We start from the raw sequence: 26897 nt of genomic DNA on the forward strand, positions 1-26897 counted from the left end.
TGATTTCTCATAAAGGAGGGTTTTTAATGATGAATATTATATACTTACTGTAAACTTTATAGAAATATAAATTGTCCGGCAAGATAAATACAAAGTAATCTTTATTGTCAAAAGTACTGTATTTGTTCATAATGGTAATGGATTTTTTGTAGCAAGATACTGTGGGTTTTTTGCATAATCAGAAAAGAGGGTTATCAGTAGATTTTAATGATAAGGTACAGACTAAGTAATCTGGCCCTCCCTGCTTCACCTCCTAATAGAGGACATGTATCAGCTGTGTCAGAGTAAAAGGCTGTTGATGTTTCCTTTCCAGAGTAGAATATACATGCAGAAAATCCTTCCTCTTTTCTCTAATTTATAGTATTGATAAGAAAAAGGAAAATTTTCCCCCAACAAATGTTTTTGAAGATTCACAGAGTAAATATGAACCTGAGTGCATAATGAAGGATACCAAGTCTTGACTGTGATGCTGCTTTGATTAAATAACCTCACTGATCTAAGGCTCCATCTAAGAACATCCAAAACCCTTTGATAATTTTTAGACTAATGCTAATGTAGGGCAGTGTTTGTATGCCAGAGCCTATTTGTGTGCAGCCAGTGCCTTGCACTGATTCATCCTGTTTGTGATACAGGGTCACACAGGTATGCAAAGTGTACACCTCAGAGTCAGGTCTAAAACAAATATCAAAAAAACACTGGAGTATTTAAAAGTAATTTTTTTATAAATTGATGCAGGATATTATTCAACCTTTCAGGAGAAAGAGCTGCAGAAGAGCAAGTCTGAAGTGAAGTTGACATTAGCTCCTCTGAAGGTACTGTGTTTCCCTGAACCCTGATTCAGGAACTGCACAGGGGAATCCCTTTGCTTACAGGCTCTGTGCCTTCCTCTAGAGCTGTCCCTGTTTTTCTGGTGCTGCTGCCTTCACCTCAGTGAGCAAGGGCTCGCTGATATCATTGCAAAGTCACTTTCAACCTCTCAAAAGGGGGACCTTGCACATGGAAAGGGAACATCTCTTTCCAGTTTATCTGTGCATATATATTGAAGGTGTGGAGGCATCTAATAATGTAGAGACATAGAAATACAGTCTGTAGCTTTGGGTCAAAATGTGGAATTACAGATTAGACACAAAATGTAATCTTGCAGTCTCAGAAGGGAGTGAAATGACAGAGCCATGGGATGTTTGTGTGTTCATGCCACACAGGCTAAGCTGGCTTGCCTCACCCAAAAGTGCCAGGAAAGGAACAGCTTCATTAGGAGGATGCATGATGAATTCCACAGGCAAGGATTTATTAACTCTGCATTTGATGAAGAGATGAAGAGCCTGGTGAATGACATGACCCTGGCAGAGTACATGGTTGCTTTTACACCAATGTGTAATCAAGTGGTAAGTGCTCCTACTTCCTTGTAGTATCCTCATGTGTACACTATTGAATTAAGTGGTGGTTTTCAAAGTGTTTAGGGAGACTTAATGTGCAACTGTAAAACATATTTCATTGCTTAATGTAAGTATTGCTTCAGACAAATCATGGAGTTGGCCATTTTACTGTTGCTGTTGGCAGGGTCTAAATTTCAGGAGCTTAAAGCAAAGTGCATCAGCGTTCCATGCAAGAAACACTCCCCTGGTATTTTGACTAAGTATCTGATGGATAATGCAGCATGTATTACTCAATTACATTTTAAATATAAATTTTGCATTTCTTTTCTGCACAATGAATTGTTTCAGATTTCTGAAGAAGTCAGGGAAAAAAAGGTCATCTGTGAATATTTTAAGACTTAACTCGTGAACATTTGTAGACTTAACAAATGTGAGCATTTGTATTCAAAAGGGAGTTGGTCACTTGTGTTTCTCTGGCAAAGCAAAAGTGGGAAAGGAAGTTTGACACCTGGTTATATTCAATATTGTCATTAATATCTTGGATACTGGGAATAAACTTCCTAATTTTGGAGTTACACCTACTTGAAGACTTTCTTAAGGACAGAAATCTCAATCTGGCAACCTGAAAAAAACAGGAATTCCCTTGCAGTACTTCAGTGTCCATCAAGAAGTTCTTTTTCCTTTTGATGTCTGTTTCTTGGGTTTTTTTTTTTTTAAAGCCTGTAAAGTACCCAGACAATATTTGATAATGTTTGTGTCAAGTACACTTGAGTAGAATCTTTTTGGTTAAAAGTGGGGTATGGGGAAGAAGTACTGTGTGTTACACATTTGTATAATTTTGTGTGCTTGTAAAAACAGTACACAGAATATTGGTTCATACTATATATTGTACTTCAGCTGACACAATGCACTGCAAAATGAATACATAAAAAGAATTTATCTTAATGACACTTGACATTTTCACCAGCAGAAGATGATCAAAATTGGCATATAGTATAGTAAATCCACAGGCTTATTTTTGTGATGATTTTGCACTTTTACACACCGAGTGGTATTCTGTATCATGTTGATAGTGCTTATTCTTACAGTGTTACTAAGTCTTGCAAGCTATCAATCAGTCCTGCTTGTTTTTGTAGCAAAAAGCAATTTAACTGGATGTTAAGGAAAAGGTGGATTGATTCCTGGCTGCAGGATGGGACAGGACTCTGTGTCTGGCTGTGTCTCCTTGAATACCTCAAGTGTGGGTCCAGCAATGCCTCACCCAAGCTATGGGACTCATCTGTCAGAAGGGAGATAGTACTCCTCTGCCTCCAGGCTTTTCTCAGACACTGCTGTGATAGATAAGCATTAATAAAGCTTGCCAACACAATAAATATCAAAATACTGTTCACACTCACACTGTCTCCCTAAATGTTCAATTACCACAAAACTTAGCAGGTTCAACTTCTAGGTTCAACAAGAGAGAATTAGATTAAATATGTATTCTGATAGCCAGTGAACTTATCTGCAGCATAGAGCCCCACATTAAATCCCCTGCTTTGACAAATATTTAGCTGTTCATATTAAGTGGAGCACAAGCCCCTTCCATGGTGTCTAGCACTGCAGTGGCCACAGGTCTCACTTAGGCTCAGGCACAAATAGGATTCAAGCCTGGGACTTTTATCATGTGAGGAACAGACTGGCTCTTGCTGGATGTGCTCACACTGAGCTGAAGGCTCCTCTGGTCTGTGATAAATCCTTCCACATATGACAGGGGGAAACTTTCCTATCAAGGAAGAGTTGCATGTTCTCATGAAAAATGTCTATTTCTATCAGGTTTCCAGTGGAAGACACTTTCAATGAAAAAATGTCCAAGTTTCACCACTACTAATTTAATGATGATTACAATAAAAATTAAAAAAAAAAGGAGAGAGACTGTTTCATATTCATGTGACACATTCCTTTGGTTTAAAAGATCTTGTACTGAATTCTGTGGACATATGTTTAAGTGAACTAACTTTTTATCTTGGAAATTTTATTTCTTGCTTTTGATTCTTATTCTCCCTGGAATTCACATCTAAGATTCCAGACCTATACCAAACATGCATTTACATAAAATTCTTTTGAAAGCTCATTCCTTCCTTCCACTCAGTTTTTCACTCCTACAGCATTCATAACATTAGAATTCTACTATACAAAACCTGGTGGATTGCTGTTTTTTGGGGAGGTTTTTGCTTTTATTTTCCTTCTTAAATTAAAGATTTGCAATTGTCTTTATTCATTACTGGACCCAGTAACAAGTGGAGCCCTGTCACACATTGGCAGCAAACCTCTGTGCCTTGACTTATTGATGAATTTCAGCTCAAAGTTTGCAGTGATGAATGAAGAACTGATCCAGAGCCTTTTGAAGGGAAAGAGGACTCTGTACTCAATTCAGGGCCTGACCTTTTGTAGTTCAGTAAAAATCTTTGAGTCATGTTCTCCGAGAAAAAAATTATTGGTTCATAGTTCTATAAAGAACTCCTTTTTTTTTTTTTTGTCTGTACATGAAATTACAAGTAGAGGGGATAGAGCTGCTTCAGCTGGGTGCTGGGATGCCCCAGCTTTGGTGGGGCACTTATGGGCACCACCAAGTTACTCCTGCTCACAGACCAAGGCAAACTCCAGTTCTTTGCTCGTTCAGGACACGATGGATGGTTGATCATTTCCTTCTGTTTGCCAGAAGTATTTTCTCCCAAATTTTCATCCCAACTAAAATACTAAACCACAAAGATGATATTATGCAAAGCCCACTGTCTTTGGAGCTTTTCTTCAGACTTTCAAGGCTCTGCTCTCAGACATGATAAATCCCTGTTGTCCCTGTGGCTTTATTTTGCTGACTAACTCAAGACTTCCATCAGTTCAGTTCAGCAGAGCTGCATACATTTGAGGCTTGTCATTCTTGATTATTTTCACAGCTCAGTGTTACATTCAAATATTTGTTAGTGAAAAACAAAATTTGCTTGAATCATGTAGTATCTCGTAATTTTGTTTGAGCGGTGCACTCTTCATTGAGGTCAGATACATGCTAGAGTATTATGTTCATAAAAGACAGTTTTCCTTATCTTAATAAGTCACTGTAAAGAGGACTAGGTTTTGAATTACTTTTCCTCATGATAAAACTGTACACCATGAAGCTTTTTGTTTGTAATTTAGCTTAATTAAGCAATTTAGTATAATTTAATTTAATTTTACTTGGTTTTTATCATAATAAACATATATGATTGCAAGGAAGGGGTTTTATTTCAATTCTTTTTCATCCAGCATCTATGTCACTTTGGTGAAAGCAAAAATTCTGTGTGGGATGGTGAATAAATGCTGACTCTCAGCTTTGAAAAAGGTCATCTTTTGGGCAGGCATTGAAATGACAACGTATGTCTAATATGAACTTGAAATTTTTGGAGGCATGAAGAAGGTAATTTCTAAGGCTTTGTAATATATTCTCTCTTTAAAAGACTTGAAAAACCATTGCAGGCCATTGGAGTGGAGTGATAATAAATTTTGGCAATAGGAATATTTTAAAACCTTGTCTTGTTTTGTATCTGGAAAACAAAAAGCATGTGGCTGAAGAGGACACATTGCTGGGACAAGGGCTGCCTCCAGCAGGTACACGTGGCACTGGGCACAGTGCCCTGGCCGGGAGTCACATCCCCAATGTCAGACACAAAATGTGTGTCCACGTTTGGCCTTTTGTCATGTCCCATTTTAATCACCTCCTTTTCAATGCTGATTTTTTTTTTAATTGGAAGGACCTTGGCCTCATCTCTTTTTTCTTGCCTTTGTAGAATTAATCAGTGGACATTATTAACAGTTATTGTTTTTCTGCCTCTCCCAGGGAAGAGAGCACAGGACAGCATTCATCAACTGATCTTGGACATTCATGTTCACAGAACATCTAACAATAAAAGACTTGGCTTTGCAACAGCTGCTTTGCTTGGGATGGTAAAAGTAGGAAGCAAGAGGAGAGGTTCCAGATGAGTAATAGGACATGTGAAAGAGGAGGCTTGATTTTTTTCCTGAGTTTAGGTGTCTTCTTGCAGTTTAAGGGCCAGGATTTACCCGGTCGGGCTGGTTTGAACAGGAGGCAGTATCCATGCTGCTTTTGGTGGATCAGAGAACCACGCAGGGGAGCAAGTGAGCTTGGCTCCCCTTTCATATGGACTCAGCCCAGCCACTACAGTTGTGCAATATTTTGGGCCTTTTCTCTCTCTTTTGGGCTAGGTGAGAAGAAAAAGGAGTATGTTTAATTCTTTCCTTCGAATGACTGAGCAAACTGCCTCTGTCTGGATGTCTGTAATGGAAAATGCTGCTCATCCAATTTCTCTTGTGCTGGAGCACTTTGACCTGATGATATATTTTATATATTCTTTCCATACTGGATCTGAAACCATTGTGGCTGTTTGCCCTCATTTCTTGGGGCTGAAAGGGAATTTGTGCAAGGGATGTAGGGATAAATGGTAGTGTTTTTTAATGCTTTTCATGAAGTCATCTTAAACCTTGTGGATGGAAAGCTCCAGGCAAGGAATGTGTCCAGTGCAGTGAATTGTTTTACAGAATAGGGATTAAATGCTCAGAACAGCATAGCTGAATTCTTCTTTCTGTCAAGGGATCTTCTGAGATATGTTTTGATAGAACAATGCTTTTTGTTTATTTATTGGTTTGTATTTCTACTCATTACTTTGCAAGTTTTCAGTGAACTGTATTTGAAAATAATAGGCCTGAAATAAATTCTCTGATGTTTTCCTTAAAATGGTTTGTGTGTGGCTGTGAAGGCCAGAGGCTTTTCTGGCACTGAGGGTGAGATACATTTCCTATATGATGTCTGTACTTCTGACAGTCATCTGTGGTAGTTTATCTATTTATTTTCATAGTTAAACCAGAGAAAAACATCCTTCCAAGGAATTATGCTGCCCATTTTATGTACCTGCTTTAGGTAAGTGCAGATGACTGAGCACTGACAGGCTGCCCAGAGAGGGAGTGGAGTCTCCTTCACTGGAGATCTTCAAGAACCGTCTGGACACAATTCTGTGCCTTGTGCTCTGGGATGGCCCTGCTTGAGCTGGGAGGGTGGAGCAGATGACCCAGTGTGGGCCCTTCCAGCCTGACCCATCCTGGGATTCTGGGATAAGGTGGGAAGAGCTGTGGAAGTTGGGCTCCAGTGGTTGTCAAGAGGGCCAGGGGGAGATAGACTTTGGTTTGATAAATACCACCCTCAGAAGGGAGAAAGAATTTAACTTTGGGCTTTCAGCCTTTTTGGGACAAGGCTGATCAAGAGCAAGGAATCTTTCAAGACAAAGTTTTCTTTGCAGAAAGGTGTTTGTTTTTTTTTACCTGACATTACAAAAAACATGCCTTGAATCATTGGAATTGCAAGTGGATGAAGGAGTGGAATAGGTTATTTAGTAATTTTTTTTTAAAGAAGGGTGAACTCCATTGCTGAGAGATATGGGTTTTTTTGACTTTTAGAGAAATTATTACAAATACTGAGAGACATGAAATACAGATTTAAAAAAGTTAGGTGCAGCCTGGCCTTTGCAATAAAATACCTGATAAAGCTGTTCAATAATTATGTAAGTGGTTGTTTGGATAGAGAGGATGTCAAGAATTTTTGCTGGCTGAGGAGAAGGTTCTTACTCAAGGTTAGTGCCCTTTGAAAGTAAAATTTGGTTTAGCTGACAAGATTTAGATCTATTTCCTGACTGCATAATACAGATATTTTAGCAATTTTTTTTGCTGTAGTTCATGGACAACAGCATGTGTTTCTCTAGAGCAGCACATGCCAGTACAGGAATAGCCATGACTAAAAAAAAGAAAAGCTTTAAAAACTAACCTTCCTTTATTTTCTGATAAATTGTAGGATTTAGGTTATCATAAAATGTACAATTAAAAATATACAGATAAATTAAAAGATTTTCATCTTCTCTCTGACACCACTGTTTTATTTTTTTTGTAGTGTTGGGGTAAGTTGATGTTTTTTGGTTCCAATAGCAATCCTTCCTAGAACCTGGCATTATGCAAGTTTACACTCTTCTCAGTTTGGTCAAATATCACAATATTTTCATTTCTTCCTAGGTGGGATATTTTGTGGAAAATTGAAAGGAAAGCAAAAAAAAAAAAAGGAAAATAGAATAAATATAGTAAAAAAAAAACCCAATAAAAAAGAACCAACCTGAAAAAAAACAAGCTAATGTCTAGGCAATTGAGACAAAACACAAAATTTTTTGCTTAGCTGTAGGAAAGTGCTGTAGGAAATACAATCTCTAGTTCTAGTCTTATGACACGCCAGAGATGAGTCTTGAGAATCATACCAATTTCAAATATAGTGCAGACTATACTGTGAAATCTTCATCAGGGGAGTAACATCTTCACTCCCTGGGGTTTGCATTAACCCTGCTTTCTGCTGAGTGTCACTACTTTGGCAGCAGAATAATTTGCTAATTCAAGAGGCAAAAAGGTTTGTGGGGTAAAGAGCTGAAGGAAAGGAATGACCCTTCAAGAAGGTTATTTTTCTAGAAATTACTTGTGCCAGTGTCACAGCTTTTATTTGGTGTTGTGTTTTTTTCTGGCAGCTTTACCAACTCCCCTGCCTATGAGCAGGACAATGATTTGCCTTTTCAGGGTCATTGAGCTCCAGAACTTGTTCTGCTCCTGCTCACTCTCATCTATCACCACAAATGCCTCTAACTGTGCTTCCTGTAGTGAGGAAATTCTCATCAAATATTTTTAGATCTGATATCTTCATGCCTCAAAACATTTCAGGGCTGACCTTTCATTGCTTTAAGCCAGCTGGCATTTTATGTGAGTGATGGGGAGAGATATGGCACTTGTAACCTTGGTTGGAAACCAAGGACTTCTGGAGCTGCCTTGGGCTCCTGTGTCTAGAGGGGAACCTCCAAATATAAAGATTTCATTTTCCAGCTGATCTGTTCCTGCAAAGCTAGGACATGTTTGGGTATTCATGCCACCTTGCCTAAATAAATGCAATATCCAGATGGCATCACAGGCCCCCTCTGTAATCAACATAGAGAAAACAAACATTTTAGGGAAGAGCAGAAATCTAAATTCTGTGCCCCAAACTGACCAATGTGGGTGTTCCTTCCATTCCTGATGTGCCTGCCTTGTTCCCTGGCCTGTTGTTCAGCCTGAAATCAAGTTATCCTGAAATAATAAGGATCCAGGAGGGAGCTGCTGCTGGGCAGTGTCTCAGCTGGCCACACGTGCTTGTGTTGGGCATTTCAAGGGGACCAATGGCCACAATTCATCAGAACTGGTTCCCTCTGCTCATGGTGGGGAGCCAAGAACAGGAGGTGAAATGGCAACAACAAAAACACCATGTGTTCTTATTTATGTCATAATAGAACTATATTTAGATGCAGAAACTTGTCAATAAATGCTCATCTTTCTGTTGGGTCATTTCAGAGCAGTCTTACACTGCTATTGCATTTCAGAGTCCTTTGATTTTTTGGTCTTTTAATGGACACAAGTGATGTAGCTAAGACTCAGTAAAGATGCACAAAGCAAAACCAATATATTATTTTAAGTAAAAATTGTATATTATTTTAAGTAAAAATGGTTTTTCTTTTAAGTAATTCTTCCTGACCTGGCATATATATGTATTGCATTTCTGGAGCTTTTTCAAGAGGCCTAATGGCAATGAGATGTTAATGCATAATGAGGTAAAATAATTTTAGAAAGAAAGAAATAAATCTTCAAAAACTGAAAGGCTGAAATGACAAAGCTTGCAATCTCAAGAAACAATGCAACAGTGATAATGGCAGGTATAAAAAATTTGGCTTTGAATGATAAAATGTACTGCCTTGTAGTAGTCAGTATTCAGGGAGATCTACTTGCAACTGTTATGAAAATGTGCATAATTAAACTGCCATTTCTCTCTTAAATTTGTCTGCAGCTCAGTGACGATATTCTAAAAGGATAGTTTGCTCTGGTGTTAAAGTTGATTTGGATGTGAAATAATCAACTGAATTAATTTTTTTGTTTGTTTGTTTGTTTGTTTTGAATAGGAGGGTCTGGATAAGAGTTCATGCAGTCAACTTCTGGAGACTGTTCAGCTTTACTTTTTTGAACATTCATAGGTAGACAAACCTGAATTAGTTGTGCAGTGTGGAGTGAAAAAATATGTTTGTAAAAGAATCCTGTTAGAAATTTTTAAATCCTTCAGGAGAACTGAGATAATTTGTAAAATTAGAAATTTTTTTCTAGTTTTAATCTATGTTTTCTTAATGGCCCAAGGCAAATTTTCAGCTGTAGTTAAAGCTTAGAGATCTTTTTTGTTTTGTTTTGAGGATGACTTGTAACATAGGATTCTTTATTTGAGAGGTGCAGGAATGCTCAACATCTGAAATAATTAGTATGTTATCTTTTCCCTTATTTTGCTAAATGTAGTTTATTTACAGGTAATTTCTGTGAATACTTCTTTTACTGAACTCATCCAAATGGCTTCCACTAATCCAAAACGAGCAGCATTGGAAAACTTAATCAATCTTGAATTTGTTAAAATGCTATTTTCTCTTGCAGATGCTGCCTTCCTCCACAGATGTTTCACAGGCTAAGGGGCAGCCAGAGGGTCCTGTGGCAGGTGCCAGAGGGAACAGGAGGATTGGGTCAGCACCTGGTGACTCTCAGCCCCCACAGCTCTCCCCTCACCCCAAACCTGTGTGCTGGTTCTTCTGTCACAGTAGCAAGCCCAGAGAGGATCACAGCCTTGCATTGAGAGCTGAGAGAAAACCACCCCAAAAACTGCCAGGTCAGTAAAAGTTTTCTCACTGGTTTTAGTTCAGTGAAATCTATTATTCTTGGCAGAAGATACAGATGTTTGAATGATTCCTTCCAGAGACGAACAGTTGATTGTTAGTTTAGACAAGCTGACAAACTGTTTCATGTTTTTCATTATGGATTTCTTTCCCATTGTTTAAGAGGGGCATGGGGCTTACAAAAATAATTAAAATATTTTGATTTCATCATGGTGTATCTTAGTCTATGTTATGATAATCTTTGCAAATTGTTGGATGTTTTAAAAATAAAAGTTGTTATGTTGATCTTGTCCTACCTTTTTTCCCCTCCAATTCTTTTTTTTTTTTTTTTTTTTTAGTGATCCAATTATTCCTATGCCCTGAAGCTCTTTATAGTAATTTCCATTAACTGCAGGAATCCTGTTAAGAACAGAGCTGATCAATTGCAATTGCATTTGTGACAGTCTGCTGCTAAACTAAACACGCAAGAGATTTCAGCCTCTCCGAGACAACATAACCTCTCCATGCTTGTATGGGAACAAAAGTCAAATATGCAATTACTGCAGCCAGTTTGGTAGAGTAGTTAAAAATATTATTCCAGTGAATTTCCTTTATGATCTTGTGTCCGGTTTATCTCGGCTGTTTGAGGGGCCTGGAAAGGCCCGAGGTGGCCTTGGGGCAGCCCGCGTATCGAAGGACGAGAAGAGGCTTCAGTTCTTCTTTCTGGTTTTATGTTTATTAATTGTTTATCTAAAAGATGTTCTTTCAGCCGAACAAAGATCTGCTCAGCAGTCAGCCATGGGCACACTGTCTCTGCCCTCCCGGGCAGCCACGTATCTTTATACCCCTTGCTACGTATACAATATTTATCATTTTTCCCCAATACCATCTATTGTTATAACTCGGTGTACTCTTAGTAATAACCAATAGAAAGGTGCCACCGTGGCCAAAGAAGATGGAGGAGAAGAGGAAGAAGAAGGAGGGCAGGACACACCCCAATTCCTCCATCTTACTCCTCTAAACCCCCCTGTACATAAATCCTAAACCCTGTTTCTCACTCTCTAATTAACTAATCCCTTCACCATTCACCCTGTGAAGCCCTCATCCTTGTCGTCTCCTATGTAGGGTTAAAGTCCAGCTACCAGACACTTCTGGCAACATTCCAGGACTCCCGAGCCCCCCCAGGGTCTCGGTGGCTCAGCATCTCAGGACTGAGATCTTGAGATCCGACATCTCCCCCTTCTGTTTGCCCCAAGAAAACCTCTTTTACAATCCGATTCATGGCATCTGGGACGACATGGATGAGGACTAGGAAAATTATTACAATATAAAATCCTAAACTATTAAAACATAAAATCCTACCCTTAAAATTCTTCTCCAAATGGGAGAAATGTCAAAGAAATCTGCCCTTAAAATTCCTCTCCAAATGGGAGAAATGTCAAAGAAATCTACCAGCTGATCAATTTATGATCCTTTGTCACTTTTCCCTAAAATAGGTAAATTTACCCCATTGCCTATTGCAATTCAAGACCCCAAGGAGAAAACCTCCCAGTCTTTCGTTCTTATACAGAAATATTCAAGACCCCAAAGAGAAAAACCCCCCCAGAGTCTTTCGTTCCTCTTGTTTCTCTTCTGAGTTGTCCTTTGCAGTCTGAGTCCCGACTTTTGTCTGAGTATTCGTTTCTTCTTATATCTTGTTGAGGAAAATCGCTGCATAGTTGCAGACTCGTTACGAAATGATGCTGTAGCTCTGCTGAACCAATCCGGCATGTCATGCACTCAGGGGTTACCTAGTTTTGATTCAACTGACAATAGTGTTAGAAAACACACGCTTCCCCAGGAGGGGAGAGGCTTAGGACTCCGAGGGTTTTTTACCAAAGGCACCAAGTCTGGAGAGGGCCCCTCCTCGCCTGAGACGTCACCGGGGGTCTGGCCCGCCCCCGCCCGCGCTCGGCGCATGCGTGCTTTCCGAGCTGCTCTCTGTCTCTCCCGAGGTAATTTTTCCCTCTCCCTTTTTGTTCCGCCTCTGAATTTTCCTCCTTCGGTCTGCCCCGACTCTGTCTCCTCCTCCTCCGACGCTGTGTGTGTGTGGCCTTTCGTCAGTGTGTGCGGCCCGCCCCCGCCGGCACCCGCGCCGGCCGCGTCTCGCTCCGGGTTTTTTTGCGTCACAACTGCGCGCCCCCTGCGTCTCACGGCAGCCTTTCTGGGATTGCGCAATTTCCCCCATGCCGCTGCCCATGTCGGACGCCCCTGCTGCGCTGGCATGTGACTTCTCCCCCCGGGTTCTTGCGAGTTTTGCCCGTCGCGCGCGTTTCTGCTACCTTGCCGGCCCCCGGGGCCGCTGCACCCTGGCCCTGAGTCAAGCAAAGCCGCGCGAAAACACGTATCCTCTGTTTTTTCTTCACCCGCGCTCCCCGCCTGCTCCGCTGCAGCCTGGCTTCCCTGCTCCGTTGCCGCGGCATTGCGAGAAAGCGCGCCCCCCGGTCCCCTCTCCCCCCCCTGTTCTCCCTCTGCTCCTGAGTCCTCCATGCTCTCTGGACTTTTTGGACGCTTTTTGGGAGTTTTCTGGGGTTTCTGGGTTTTGGGACCGGGTGTTTTAATAATATTTCTCGCTCTTTTTCTCCAAGAGCATTTTCCTCTCGGCCTTTTAAGGCCAGAGCTAATAATTTTTTCCTGGAGCCTTGCTCCCCCCTCTCTTTCAGAGAGGCCTCCCCCCCGGACGTCTGCTGCGTCTGTTGGGTTATTTCTTCCTGGCCTTTTAAGGCCAGAGCTAATTTTTTCCGGAGTCTTGCTCCCCCCTCTTTTGAGGGCCCCCCCCCCCCGGACGTCTGCTGCGTCTCGGGGTCTTCCTTCCTGGCCTTTTAAGGCCAGAGCTAATTTTTTTTTTTTTTTTGTTTCTGTCACACCTTATAAGGCGGACAAAATTTCCCGTTGTTCCTGGGAAAGTGTGCCCCTCATGTTCTTATTTTTCAGGCTTTCTTACCAAATCTGTCGTTCAGAGCAGTCTGGACGTCTCGATCTGTCCAGCAGATCATGAGAGGTGGTCCCAGGGCGCCTTCTGGTTCCAGTCCGGGCTGTTCTGCTACGAATTATCTTCGGCAGAAACTGAGAGGTGGAATTCTCAGTGACTGCTGTTTTTTTGCAGTCTCTGTTGGCTTTTTTTTTTTCTTCTTCTCTCTGGTCTTCAGGGCTTTGAAGGTGGTGGTGGTGCCCCCCCCGAAAGGTTTTGTGGTGGTTCGAGCTCACCCAGTGGAAGCCAAATGTTCGGTTTATCTCCCCCCGAAAGGTTGTGGTGATTCTGGTCCGTCCAGGGACGCCAAATGTCCGGTTTATCTCCCCCCGAAAGGTTTTGGTGATTCAAGTCCAAGTGTCCGGTTTATCTCGGCTGTTTGAGGGGCCTGGAAAGGCCCGAGGTGGCCTTGGGGCAGCCCGCGTATCGAAGGACGAGAAGAGGCTTCAGTTCTTCTTTCTGGCTTTATGTTTATTAATTGTTTATCTAAAAGATGTTCTTTCAGCCGAACAAAGATCTGCTCAGCAGTCAGCCATGGGCACACTGTCTCTGCCCTCCCGGGCAGCCACGTATCTTTATACCCCTTGCTACGTATACAATATTTATCATTTTTCCCCAATACCATCTATTGTTATAACTCGGTGTACTCTTAGTAATAACCAATAGAAAGGTGCCACCGTGGCCAAAGAAGATGGAGGAGAAGAGGAAGAAGAAGGAGGGCAGGACACACCCCAATTCCTCCATCTTACTCCTCTAAATCCCCCTGTACATAAATCCTAAACCCTGTTTCTCACTCTCTAATTAACTAATCCCTTCACCATTCACCCTGTGAAGCCCTCATCCTTGTCGTCTCCTATGTAGGGTTAAAGTCCAGCTACCAGACACTTCTGGCAACATTCCAGGACTCCCGAGCCCCCCCAGGGTCTCGGTGGCTCAGCATCTCAGGACTGAGATCTTGAGATCCGACAATCTTGGAATAAAATAAATGCCATGAAACAATTAAAAGCATAGCTTTTGCTTTTGGCATTAATGAAAAGAACATGGAAGATACTGAGATTTTCTTTTAGTTAAGTAATTTATTATGCAATGAAATGGTGACTCAGAATTCTGATAATATGTTATCCTGATATAACAGGGGATATATGTAACAGTTCAAATCAAGTTTCTTGGTCCTTTTCTCTCTCCCACTCACACAGAAAAAAGACCAATGAAAATATGGCCATGAAAGAAAACTGTTATGAACATCAAAATGCGAGTAGCTCTTTGATTGATCTTCGTGAGCTCAGAGGTTATTTTTTTATATAAATCATAGGAGCTTTAATTAAATCCCAATGAAAGAGGATAAGGGCCTCTTGTACAATTATCTAGGAGGCCACAGCTTAAATCAGCCTCAGTGCATAGAGCATCCTGTTTCCATAAAAACATGAATGCTCTGCACACTGGGACATCCAAGGTTCCTGTTTTCCTTCCCTCCTCAGATACCTCCAGCTGTCCCCTCCAGCTCAGACCCGTGGGCTGGTCCCAGCCTGCCCTGATCCCTGGGGCAGCCCCCTGGGCTCTGCTGCCAGGGATGAAGGATGCTGTGGTGCCCCTGGACTGTGCTGTGCTCTGGGCTGCGGAGGGGCGGGATCAGAACCTGATGATAAATTCTGGGCTCACATAATGGGAAACCAGCCTGCAGGTGCAATTGCCCAGGGAGTGAAACACAAAAATGCCATTATGAATAAGGCATGGCTCTCTGGAGAAAAAACAGATGGCTCAACCTCAGCTACCACAGCAGAAAGCTATTTGCCAGACATGTTGTCAGCAAGTAATAAAGGTCAATATCCTATGGGGAGAAATCAGCAGCATGGGAAAGAATAAAACCTGCAGAAATAAAACAAGGTAAACATCCTAGCAATGGGATTTTCCCCATTGATACAAAAGTGCAATTTTTTTTTTTTAATCACAGATATTTGACTAGTTAGCACGGCCTAGCAAGTAGTTTGAGATGACTGAAAAATATATGGAAAAGAGCTGTGATAGTTTTTATGATCAAAATTTCATAGAACATTTGAGATCACTGAAATACAGGAATTTTTCATTAACCAGGCCACCTCCCCATTTTCTTTTCACCTTTTGTTGGTGATTTGATTTTCTTTTAACTGAGACTGTGAAACAAATCTATTAAATCACTTTTGCTTTTATGTATAACCTATTTCTTCAGTGTGCAGTGGCAAGTTCTAAAAGAATATCTCCCTTGTGTTACTGTTTCCTTTGGAATTTCAGGAAAGGTAGTGTCATAGACTTCCTAGAAATTAATTTTACAAAAATTAGGGGGTAGATTTGCTGTGTTTCTTTACTACTGGGATATTTTTAAAAAATATTTCCTTTTTCTTTTTATAGGCCCAACTAGAGCAGGACATTCAGTGTACTGCTGTAGGAGCTAGTATCTGTAAAATAGCATCCTTCAATTGCTGCTTTTAAGTAAAAACTTTTAGCTTAGCTTGAGTAGCTTTACTGGTTGTGTCCACAGCCACTTTCTTTAGGGGACTGCATGGGCATTGTGGGCACAGAAATATCTGAGTCTAGAGGATGGACAAAGCAGGCTGCACCCTGTGCTGCCAGACCCCTGCCACAGGGAGAAGGGCGTGGAGTGCCAGGCCAGCACTTCCTCACAGTCTGGCTCAGAATAGCTGTGGTCTGGGCTGCAGGAGCCTTGGGTGCATCCTGGCTGTGAAAATGAGGAGGGAGCAGTGTGTCTGTGCAGGTGCAGGAGTGCACTGATGCTGACTGGCTCTGGGAACTTTAACTGAGCATGGTTGTAAATTCTGCAAAATACTGATTTATATTGCGATCTCCAGAGTTAACACGTTTGGAAAACATCCATTATTCCTACATATTTTTCATTATTCTGTATTTTTCATCACTTTTATTAGAAAAGGGCATTCATACACAGTAATGCATGTCACAGTTGCTGTGCTTTTCCTCTGCCTCCATTGATTACCCCAGCTGGTTCATGGTATGTTGCTACTTGTTTTTTGGGAGCCAGAAATAAAATGCCTGGTTTTGATGAAATATTAATGCAACCACTCACACTTTATTGCAGAAAGCTGTCTTCAGTTGCTCAGCAAGGTAGCATTACAGCAGGAACTGAATTGCTCTCCATTCAACACAGCTTTAGAAAGCACACCCCAGATGCCAAGGAACATGGAAATAGTCCCTGCAAGTGATGCTGTTGAGTGCTGCCTAAGCAGGAGGTTCCAGTGAGATTCCAAAATGTGGGCTTTGCTTTTGTGTGTCTTTCACTTCTTCCTGATGCCTGGCTAGAACTTCTGAAGACAGATATACCTGCTATCCAGCCATCAGCTGCCTTGTCAAGTATTAAGATATTTTGATATGCAAAACCTCTTGTAAATATTTGACATGGTAACTGTTACATTGATAAAAGGATGCTTTAAGAATTAGCCACTGTGAGAACTTCTTGGAGCTTTATCTTGCTGACAGTGAAATACAGGGCCTGCCAGTTCAGTCTGAGGTCAGATCATAATGTGTGAAGGGTGCTAATAATAAGGATATTAATAATAATACTCTGTGATACTATGATAATAAGTCTTTGTTACCCTAGTGAAGCAATCTACTTTGTTTGGGGCTATGGTGACTTTCCATGAAATTAAGCCTTTGTCAGTCCAGTCTCTTTCTATCACAGATAAGTGTGGTTTATTTTAAGTGTTCAGGCTTCACTTTAAGCTAATTAGGTTATTTGGCCCCATTCTTCCTCCTGCTGGAACTAATAATTTCCTGAACAAGGGCTGCAGACACAGAGATGTCAATGGAAGAACAGACATTTGCAAGGATATTACCTGCATTGAAGCACAATAATTCAAAATGGACTCAAGCAATTCATCCAGCAAATGGATTCTGTGCTGGCACTTCGCTGCTTTGCTTCACAAGTCACAGATTTCAGTTAAAATCCTGTAGCCCCTTGTGGTTTTAATTTTTTAAGACATCCATTCTTCCTACTACAAAGCATTGTTTAAAGATGTGCAGATACCACAGTTACCATTTGGCCAGCTGTTTCAGCTGCTTTTCATTTCACTTAATTAAAAATGCAGAAGTTTGGACACTACATTGCAGGAATGGCAATAAATTAGCAGCAATCAGTTTGGAGAGCTGCATGCAGCAGCACTGGAAAAAGTGAGTCAGCTAAAGGTTTCCTCTTTTAAACCTCTGTCTTACTCAGTTTTTCCCACTACTGAATGGACAAATGAGAAGTGATGGTAAGATCATACCAAATAATTATGCACTAGTTGATTTGCAAGAAGATGAGAGGGTACATTGCACCATCAAACAAGAAACTTCGAATTATTTAAACATGGTCATTTATAGGAGCCTGACCCAAAATGTGCAGTGTCAGACCAGATGGTTCCTTTATTGGTGTTCTGCTGAGCTGAGGTCCTGTGGGAGTCTCAGCTTGCTCAGTGAGTTATACAGGATAATTAACTTTGGCCCTTATTCTGTGAACTATTTGCTGGGTTTTTTCTATATTGAGGGGGATCAGTAGCCATGTGATTGCAGAGCAAATCTGAATTGGCCTGTGTTGAGCCACCTGTGCTCTGCTGTTTGCCATCCATGGACCTGCATGAGTGGAATGGCATTATCTGCACTGGGCTGGATGAGGAGGATACTTGGAAGAAAGCTGGATGACAGAATGCTGCTTATTGACTGGTGCTCACTGAGCCTGCTCCCCATTCAGACTCTTCCTTTCCCAAAGATATTGTTTGAAACAGCACAGGAAACTGTTTTCTGGGATCAATAGTTAATATCAAACGAGTGCTTATTGATATACACAGGCAATATTTGCCCAGTTCTTTTTTCTAGATTTGAGCTACCTAATACTGAATCAAAATATCTCTTTTGAGCAGCAAAGTTATATCTTTTGTCTCTAGTTTAAACACAAGTATTACTTAGAAACAGAATTCCATGGAAGCAGAAACCTGAAATAGTGCATAGTGCTTTCTAAAGGCTGTGTGATAGATAAACATAAAAAGGAAACTCATTGTGTCCCGAGACTAAAAATGGACTGTGGAGTAGTCTGTACCCTCATAGAGGAGGAATTAGAATGTGAGGATCAAAAACCACTGGAAAGAATAGCCTTTCTCCTGTAAGAGGTGAAAAAAATCCATCACTTTCTTCCAACCCTGAATGAGTGTTTTCCTGAAATTAAAGAAAACTAATAATCCTCCTGCAGTTGTGCTGTACCTGTTTTGCTCTTCAATGGTAGGTGAAGTCATAAACAGTGAATGTAATGCCAGTTTTTTATGTTCAAATGCAAAGAACACCTAGAATGACAGGTCATGCATATTTTAAAGAGTTCTCTTTAGTCAGTGCAATTCCTGTGTTAGACTACTTCTCTGATATTTCAGGAAAATAGCATTCATAGTATTTTTTTTTAAATGGTAAGTTGCCCTGTATTTTGTCTGCACTCAGCTGTGCATGGAGTCTCACTTAACTAGAAAGAATTCATCCTGCAAGTTAAAAAGGTAAAGTTGCCCATTGCATCTTACAAATGTGTACAACAGAAATGGTTTGATCAGAATCACTGGAAGGAACATGTTCTCCATTCCTCTGTGAGAGCCGATATGCTGGAGAAGGCTGGGAAGTGGGGAAGATGACAAAACTCAATTTCTTTCAGGTAAAAGATGCCAGGATCCTAGGTTGTTCTGTATATTAAATTTTTGTAGAAAATGCAGAAGGGCTGCTCATGAAGCCTGCCGCTCCCCATGTATTGCTTGCCTTGTGCTATGGGAAGCTTTCATTCCCATGGGAAATTTGGGAATCAGGTCTTATGTTCAGTCTGTGCTCACTCAGCTTCATCCTCAGGACTGGTATTTGTAGGAGTGAGAACAGAACCAAGTTGCCTATGATTAAATCCCTAAGAATCCCTCTTTATATTTTTTTTTTTCGGTAGCAATTCTGACTTGTGAGAGTACTATCTGGTACCTTCTCAGTAACAGCCTTTTCACTGAGCCTGTAAGCTGATGGATATTAAAGCCCCTAATTAAAACCAGATAATGCATGAAAGATTTCTACAGTGCAAACCTTTCTCTTAAGGCCTGACTAAACAAAAAGACCTCACATATCTCTTTGCCCAAAAGTATTCTCATCAGGTCAGGCACCTGGTAGCACTGACTTGGGTCCATCCTTCTCACAATGCCTGTTCTTGGGAATGAGAACAACAAAGGCTGGGACAGAAAACCAGACATTTCAGAAAGAATGGCCTATTACATTTAGCTAGGAATAGAGCCTGTCAGCAGTCTATCTGGCTCTGATCATCCTATCAGTCAGGGTAATGGTGAACCATAGAACAATGTGTTAATTTACATATAAATGTGCATAAAATATTTATGTGCATATATATACACATATGTATGTGTATAATTGCATGCAGTTTGGCATAAATAAATATGGTTTAAAATAATAGGGAGAAGTGATTTTCTGCAGATCATTATTATTTTTTGTGCTTTGTTTTTTCCTCTGTCTTGGGATTTGCAAGTACAAGTGTACAAGTAAGGAAAAGGGTAGAGACTGATTTCTTTAATTCTTATTTTAAAGACTGAATTTAAACCTTAAATTAAGAGGGAACTAAGACTACGTAGTGGCATTTCTTGTTGTACCTTGACTACACTGCAGATTAAAAATCCAGGTATGTATCAGTCTGTCTTCTTCTTCCCAAATAAACTAGATTCCATGGGAAGGACACTCACTTGTGTGCTCCAAATGACAGCCTTAATGCAGCTGACATTGGGACCAGGCCAGCAGCGGACACTTTGTCCTACATCAGTTCAGTTCCCTGTTGTCTCTTTTCCTGCTGAAAGAGAAGGAAAAATCAGTGGTTGCATAAAATATTGTTAGCACAATTTTGCTTTTATCTGCATAAACCATTGAGCCTTTCCTGGAGTGGGAGTGAGGCACCCCAAGGGAAAGTGTCAAACTCCTGTGGTGAGAGCCAGACTAAATTGCACTCTTGTTAAAGGGCTCTTGGACTGTGGCCACTGTCATATTTCATGTAATGTAAACTATCTGCCTTTGGAAATCTTAACGAAGTCTGCAAGGTTCTTGAGAGAAAAAGCTATGACTTGAGAAGGAAGCAGGTCTTTAAAAAAAGAGAGAAAAAAGCAAAAGAAAGGAAAAAGAGCCAGAGATCCTGTTACAGATGGTGGGTCAGGTTCAGCTGGGTGCAGGAGCAGCTCAGTTTCAGCCTGGTGGGCCAGAGCAGCTGTGAGCCTGGTTCCCAGGCACTGACACTGTGTTCAAGCCATTAGTGAGCCAGGTCAAATATCTAAGGCTGGAGAGTTCTTTTTTTCATGGGTTACTGGGAGTATTTAATCAGTGATTACTCAGAAATTAAGATGCTACCTGTTCTGCCTAGCCTCTGGTTTTTGATTATGGTGTGACAACATGGAGCAAAAGGGCATTTCAGTAAAGAATTGCTGGGAGTTTGTTTTGGTTGGACTTGTATTAATTGCAGTTGGGAAATTTGGAATTGGAAGTGCTGTGGCTTGTCAGTGAATGGTTGACTGGCAAAGACTCCTTGAAGGGGAAGCACCTGGAGCACATTGCTGGTTCTTATAATGTGGCTGCAAGTCTGAAAATTGAGAGTGATTCTTTCTCACCCATACTAAAAGCTGCAGCTAAAAACGGGGGATGTGGCTGTCCCTTGCCCCCATCATCTGCTGAGTGCTGCCTCCCTGCTTTCCCTCTGTGGGCTGGGGACTGTCTCTCAGCAGTCACATCTCCATTTCCAGCTGGCTACAGACAGTCCCTTCTGGTAAATGGGCTTTAAAATCTCATGGTGAGGTTGCCTAACTGAAAGGTATTGATAATTTGTGACTGTTTGCACAGAGAGCTTTGCTTGGGGACACAATGCAGTTCTTGTCTCTCAGAGGAGCTGATTTGTAGGAGAAAGTGTACTCCATAATTTAGGTACTCTGTAGATAGCAAAGGACTGGGCCCTGCTTATCCCTGCCACCCTGACAATTTTATTTGCCTTTCCCGTGCTGGTTATAATCACCAATATGATGTGGGTCCTGAATTAACAGTTAATTAGAGACCTTTTGTGGATGGTAGATCTTTTGCAAATGACTGTTTATGAATGAGCAGACAGGCTCATTTAAAGCACCAGAGCTTGCCAGAAATAAATAATAACTCTATATAGCTCCAGATGATCTGATGCCTCCTCATTTTGCAAGGCAGAAGTGTAATGTCTGTATCCTATGAGCATACATATCCTGGTGAGCACAACCAGAAACCAATTCTGTCACAATGAGCCTGCTCAAGAGCCGATGACCACAGAAGGAGCTGTGCAGTAATTCTGGAGAATTAGTGGTGGGTAGCAGGTGGCTGGCCCTGAGTGAGTGTTGGAGAGCATGTTGAAGGCCATGACCTCTTCAGGGTTTTGAAACCTAAGAAAGAAAGCTGCAGCTGGTGTGGACAGGAATCATGGTCTGTTACATGGACTGAATCAGGCTCATTCAGAAAGTACCTTGTGTGATGGTGCTCAGGAGAGCCAGAAAAAAGCACTACCTGCTAAGAAATAATGTGGATATCATTGTAGGACTCTGCTATAGGCTGCCTAGCTGGGCCAGTGACACTGATAAATTGTTCTTTGAGCAACAAAGAGGTTCCTCTAAATCATAAAAAAGGCAACTAAGAAAGATGCTCTCCTTGATTTGCTGTTTGTTAACAGAGGATCTGAGTGAGGTGCAGATTGGTGGCTGTCTTGGCCACAGCAGCCATTAAGGGGTTGAGTTTAAAATCACTTATTTTAAATGGGAGGAATAGTGCAGCAAAACTTCAGTCCTGGACATGAGGAGAGCAGACTCCAGGCTGCTCAGGGAACTAGTGAGTAAGGTTCCCTGAGAAAAAGCTTTTTCAGATGCTAGAGTCCATCTGTGCTGGTCAGTTTTTAAGCAGCACCTCCCAAGGGCACAGGGGCAGGCAATTCCTAAATGTCTCCAGTCTATCAGATGAGGGAGAAGGCTGTCTTGGCTGAGCAGGGATTTTCCTTTGGAGATAAAGCAAACAAAGGAGGATGTATGAGCAGTGGAAGCAAGATCAGGTGACATCCTGTGTGCAGTTTTGGGCATCACAATATTAGAAAGATATAAAGCAATTAGAGTGTCCAAAGGAGGGCTAAAAGATGATGAAGGGCCTCGAGGGGAATCTTTATGAGGAGCAGCTGAGGTCACTTGGTCTGTTCAGCCTGGAGGAGACTGAGGGGAGACCTCACTGCAGTTACAGCTTCTCTGTCAGGGGAAGAGGAGCGGCAGGCACTGATCTCTTTGTGGTGACAGTGACAGGAGCCAAGGGAATGGCCTGAAGTTGTGTCAGAGGAGGGTTAGGACTGCATGTCAGAAGATGGTTTTTTATCAAGAGTGGTTGGGCACTGGAACAGCTCCCCAGGGAAGGGGTCACAGCACCAGCCTGACAGAGCTCAAGAGGTACCTGGACAGTGCTCTCAGACATGTGGTGTGATTCTTGGAACTGTTCTGTGCAGGGCCAGGACTTGGACTTCTATGAGCCTGCTGGGTCCCTTCCAACTCAAAATGTTGTGTAATTCTGTGAATCTTTTATATCTGATATCTGCATCTTTCCCAGAACAGCAATTCCTGTTGTCCCTTTGGAGGTGACTCTGAGACTGCCATCTGCACTGACTTTTTATGTGGACAGACAATTGATTCAACATTTCCTGGTCTTCTCTGGTGACAAGATTTCTTTATTAGGCTACAGAATTTACCTCTTTATTGCTTACAGCTCAGCCAACACTGCAGATCTTCAAGCAGTGGTTGTCTGCTGTCTGTCTCCCTGGCAGGGAGTTGGTTACCTACCATGTATTTAAGAGCTAAACTGAAGTCATGCTCCAAGGAGTGGGATTTCTTTGGGACATGTATAAGTCTGAGTTAGTCTCCTGGTGTCCCTGCCATCGTGAAGAGAAATCATCTCTTGATCTACAGGACAGGATTCATCTAATCCTTATGTAGGTCTAAAATAGGCAAGATGATCTACAGGTGCCTTTTCAACTCACTGACTGTAAAGATGAGTGGAATGGAACTACCTCATGTGTCAAATCTGCACTGCAGGAAAAAGGGGAGGTGATTCCCACCCAAGGTACTTCAGTAGTGAAGTGACCAAGGTCTTGTGGTGGTGACCTGGTTGTGCCTAGCAGGACAAAGACTTGCAGTCTTCCTCCTGAGTTCAAGGTGGCTGCTCTGAACACCAGAGTAGTCTTCACAGAAAAGAAAAGGGACATTAATACTTGGGAACCTCTCTTTTGTGTTGTTCTGTCTGTTTTGGTTTTGTTGTTTGGGTTTTTTTTTTTAATGTTCTGCCTGAGGACTTTTCCTCTGTACTTATGGCTTGGATTAGCTGTATAGTTTTGTCTTAATTTATAGTCCCAAACTCTGGATTCCCTGTAAAATGTTTAGGTACCAATTTATGAATAGATTAAACAGGAAATGAAATGAGCATGTATACCTGAAGCCTTGTTGACCTGACAGATTCTCTCAAGGTCCCAAGAGATCAGAAGCAGCATCCATCAAGTGAGGTATTGAGCATGTGCCGGGTGTAGTGCTGATGCTCAGGAGCTTTTGCATGGTAATAAGCCAGATTCATTGTTCTTTATCTGTGAACTGTGCACTCCTCTGCACTTGTGCATGTTTCCTCTTGAGCAGTTTAAAAGAGGACAATGCAGAACAGACACAGCAGCTTATAAAACAATGTATTCAAGCATGGACTCAGCCTGAGCTGGGGGCAGTTCTCTGCAGTGGATTAGTGGCTGCAGCACTGCCATTCTCCTGGGAAATCAGCTAAGCACAAGTGTTTCCTTCAGAGGGCTTCTGACCTCTTTTGTGTTGTTCTTCTTAATTTCTGTGTCCTAAGTAAGGTGATATTAAAGCTGTTCCTTGTTGAAATGCTTCCTTGGGAGCTTTGCAGAGTGAAGGAGGGAGTGGTTTCTGTGGCTCCTGAACGAAAAGTGATTGCTCAGAGTCCTGCAGGTCCAGGGAAGATGACATGTCAGCTAAGAGTGAGTGCTGCTCTCTGCACTGGGAAACTGGATGCTGGGGAAAGACTAATGCTATTGTCAAGACACATCTTTCACTTTAATAAACCATTTTGAAAAAAAAGGCTTTGCTTCGATTTAATAGTGGTCCTTGGGGGGGAAAAAAATCTAAACTCTAGCATGAAAGCAAACACTCCTTGTCTGTTTTGAAATAAACATACTGTCTTACTGTCTTCTGCAATACTGGGCTGCCCTGTAAATTTTATAGATAAATAGGTTATGAGTAAGGCAATTGCCTTAGCAGTATTATTAGAGCAATAACTTCTGTTGTGGATAAATCTGACCCTTTTAAAATGTAAAAACATTCCTATTTTATTATTCCAGCCTAGCTTTCCCCTTAGAAGAGGTTGTCCTGTCTGTAAGTTTTATTAGACATGTCATGATATACAGCTTATTATGAATTACTACTTTTGAGCTCTCAGTTGAACAGAGGTTGTAGCAATACATGGTTATGCATGTCTCAGCTGCATACTCTGGAAGCTTAATACTGGGGGCTTCTTCCCACTTCAGAATGACTGTTTTGGGACTAATTTCCAAGTCACAGAATTGTACAAAATATCTGACACTGCTAGTTGAATTCCTCCTTGATTACCAGTACTCATGGAGCTGTGGGATCCTTTGTGTTTTTGGATTGCTGCACCTGAACCCAGTGCTATCTGTTAGTGACCACACCATTAAAAAATCAACTTCTAATTTATTGCCTAATTTATAGGCCCACTTGATCGATCTATGACACGGTTGAACTCGTGTTCAATGATTAATGTGAAATAAAAGGTAGTGTTACATGGCCCAGTTAGATTAGATGCTCTTGATCTAGTCCTGTCAGTCAGCCACAGCTGTTAAACATTTCATGTCCCCATATAAAACTGTACTTGTGCTGCTGTCGGTTTTCTGGCTAAAATATCATAATATAATTAAATAACTAGAGCTTATATAAGAGAATAGGGTAATTATCCATATATATAATCATAAATTTATAGAAGGACATGCGCATAAAATGCTACAGATATTTTTCAAAGTCATAATAAAAAATTAGGAGTTCAGATTTCATTGCCTTTCTTTGAGGTGGTAACAAATGCCTCTTATGTCCTTGAAAATGCCCCCTAAAATATTGAATTTGATTATACATGCCCTACATAATCACTTAGGGTCAAAGATGAGTATTCTTTGTGATTTCTAAATTTAGGCTTTATTCAGTGCAAATTTACAGTTGAAGTATTTACCCTTTGGACAGTATAAGTGAAGGTAGCAGAAGAACCTCAGTGTGGTTTCACTGGGACTTGGTGGCATTCCCCTTTTTAAAACCTGGCAAGTGACAGGGCTGCTGAAGGGGCATTTCATCACCCTGGGCATCAGAAAGTGGCTTCAGATCCAACTGCTGCCAGGACAGTGTGGGCTTAATGGGAATTAAAAGATTCCACAGATCTTAAAGGAATGTTCTCATTAGGAAGGACACTTTTCTTCTCACCCTTCTTGTGTGTCAAGATCAATATCTCATCAGGGAAACCTTCAATACAGAGTATTTTGAACAAGGATATGATAAATAATACTCTTTTTACTATATTTGGGCTGCAGGAAAAATAATTTTCCTGGTGTAATGAGTGGTAAGTAGAACAAAGATCATTTGGGAATAAAATGTAGCTGTTTGATCCATTTGATAATTTCCATCTGGATGGCATTTGCTTCCCTTATAAGGGGAATGGGAGCTGCCTATTTCTAGGCAATCTGTTGAGTTTCTTTCACAGAAAAGGACAATTTAGCTTTTCCTTCCATATGGACATATAATATTACATTTACAAACATGTTGTTCATCTTTCTTTTTTTTAGATCCTCTAAGAAGCCTTAATTCTTAGGTGGGCTGGGATGTGGGTCAAATATTCTTGGTTTTGTTTTTATTTTTCCCCAGAAATCAGTAAGAGAGGGGAAAGATTCCCATTATTCTGTATAGACAGGTACTAATTAATTTACTAAGCCAAAAGAAACCTTGCTAGTTGGAGCAGAAAGCAAGTTAGCTGTAATGAGGCTGGAATTATCATTGTTCCTCTGGGCCTGACCATGCTGGAGGAAGTCTGCAAACGTGACTCCAGGCTATTGTAGGATCCAAGTAATGAAATCTTGGTCATAAATTTAGCAAATTCCACCTCAGGATTCTCCCTCTGGAACAGTGAAGTACCCTAAACATTGAGAGGATCATTATAATCATAATGTCATCTTGGCTAAGCAAAGAGAAACAGTTTTCTTAGTACAATGAGGTGACAGTGGTTAATGCTGCGGTTTTGCCACTGCCCTGGGACTACTGGATCTTGTGCATCTGTATAATTTTTTACTAGATTCGATAAGACTCATATATCAGAGGCAAAACTTCAGAGCTGCTTCCCTTCAGCACCCTGGGCAGGCAGACAGGTTTGTGCCTGCTGCCCTGGCTGAGCACAATAATTCCAGCAGGAATTCCTCCCTCCCAAAATGTCCTGAGATACCCAAGGGCTGTAAGCACATAGGCATTGGTGCTTTTTCCTTGGAATATTTTTATTTGAAAATTGACTCTGTTCTCTGGATCATATTTTGTTTTGGACACATTAAGCATTTTCAACCTTTGGAAAAGTGTGGAAATCCCTTTCCAATATCCCTGCACATAAAAGCAT

General features: G+C 41.2%; 1 protein-coding gene across 3 annotated transcripts in view; it reads left to right on the forward strand.

Annotated features, from left to right (window-relative positions):
- Positions 1–26897, forward strand: part of C4H4orf50 (chromosome 4 C4orf50 homolog) — an 86974-nt gene that overhangs the window by 22590 nt on the left and 37487 nt on the right. For all 3 annotated transcript variants that reach the window (XM_064711760.1, XM_064711759.1, XM_064711761.1), the window contains 3 exons: positions 756–812; positions 1203–1385; positions 9930–10158. In XM_064711760.1, the coding sequence (XP_064567830.1) occupies positions 756–812; positions 1203–1385; positions 9930–10158 (469 nt within the window). The remainder of the gene's footprint in view (positions 1–755; positions 813–1202; positions 1386–9929; positions 10159–26897) is intronic.

The sequence above is a fragment of the Zonotrichia leucophrys genome, chromosome 4 (genome assembly GCF_028769735.1).
Source record: "Zonotrichia leucophrys gambelii isolate GWCS_2022_RI chromosome 4, RI_Zleu_2.0, whole genome shotgun sequence".
Classification (NCBI taxonomy): domain Eukaryota; kingdom Metazoa; phylum Chordata; class Aves; order Passeriformes; family Passerellidae; genus Zonotrichia; species Zonotrichia leucophrys.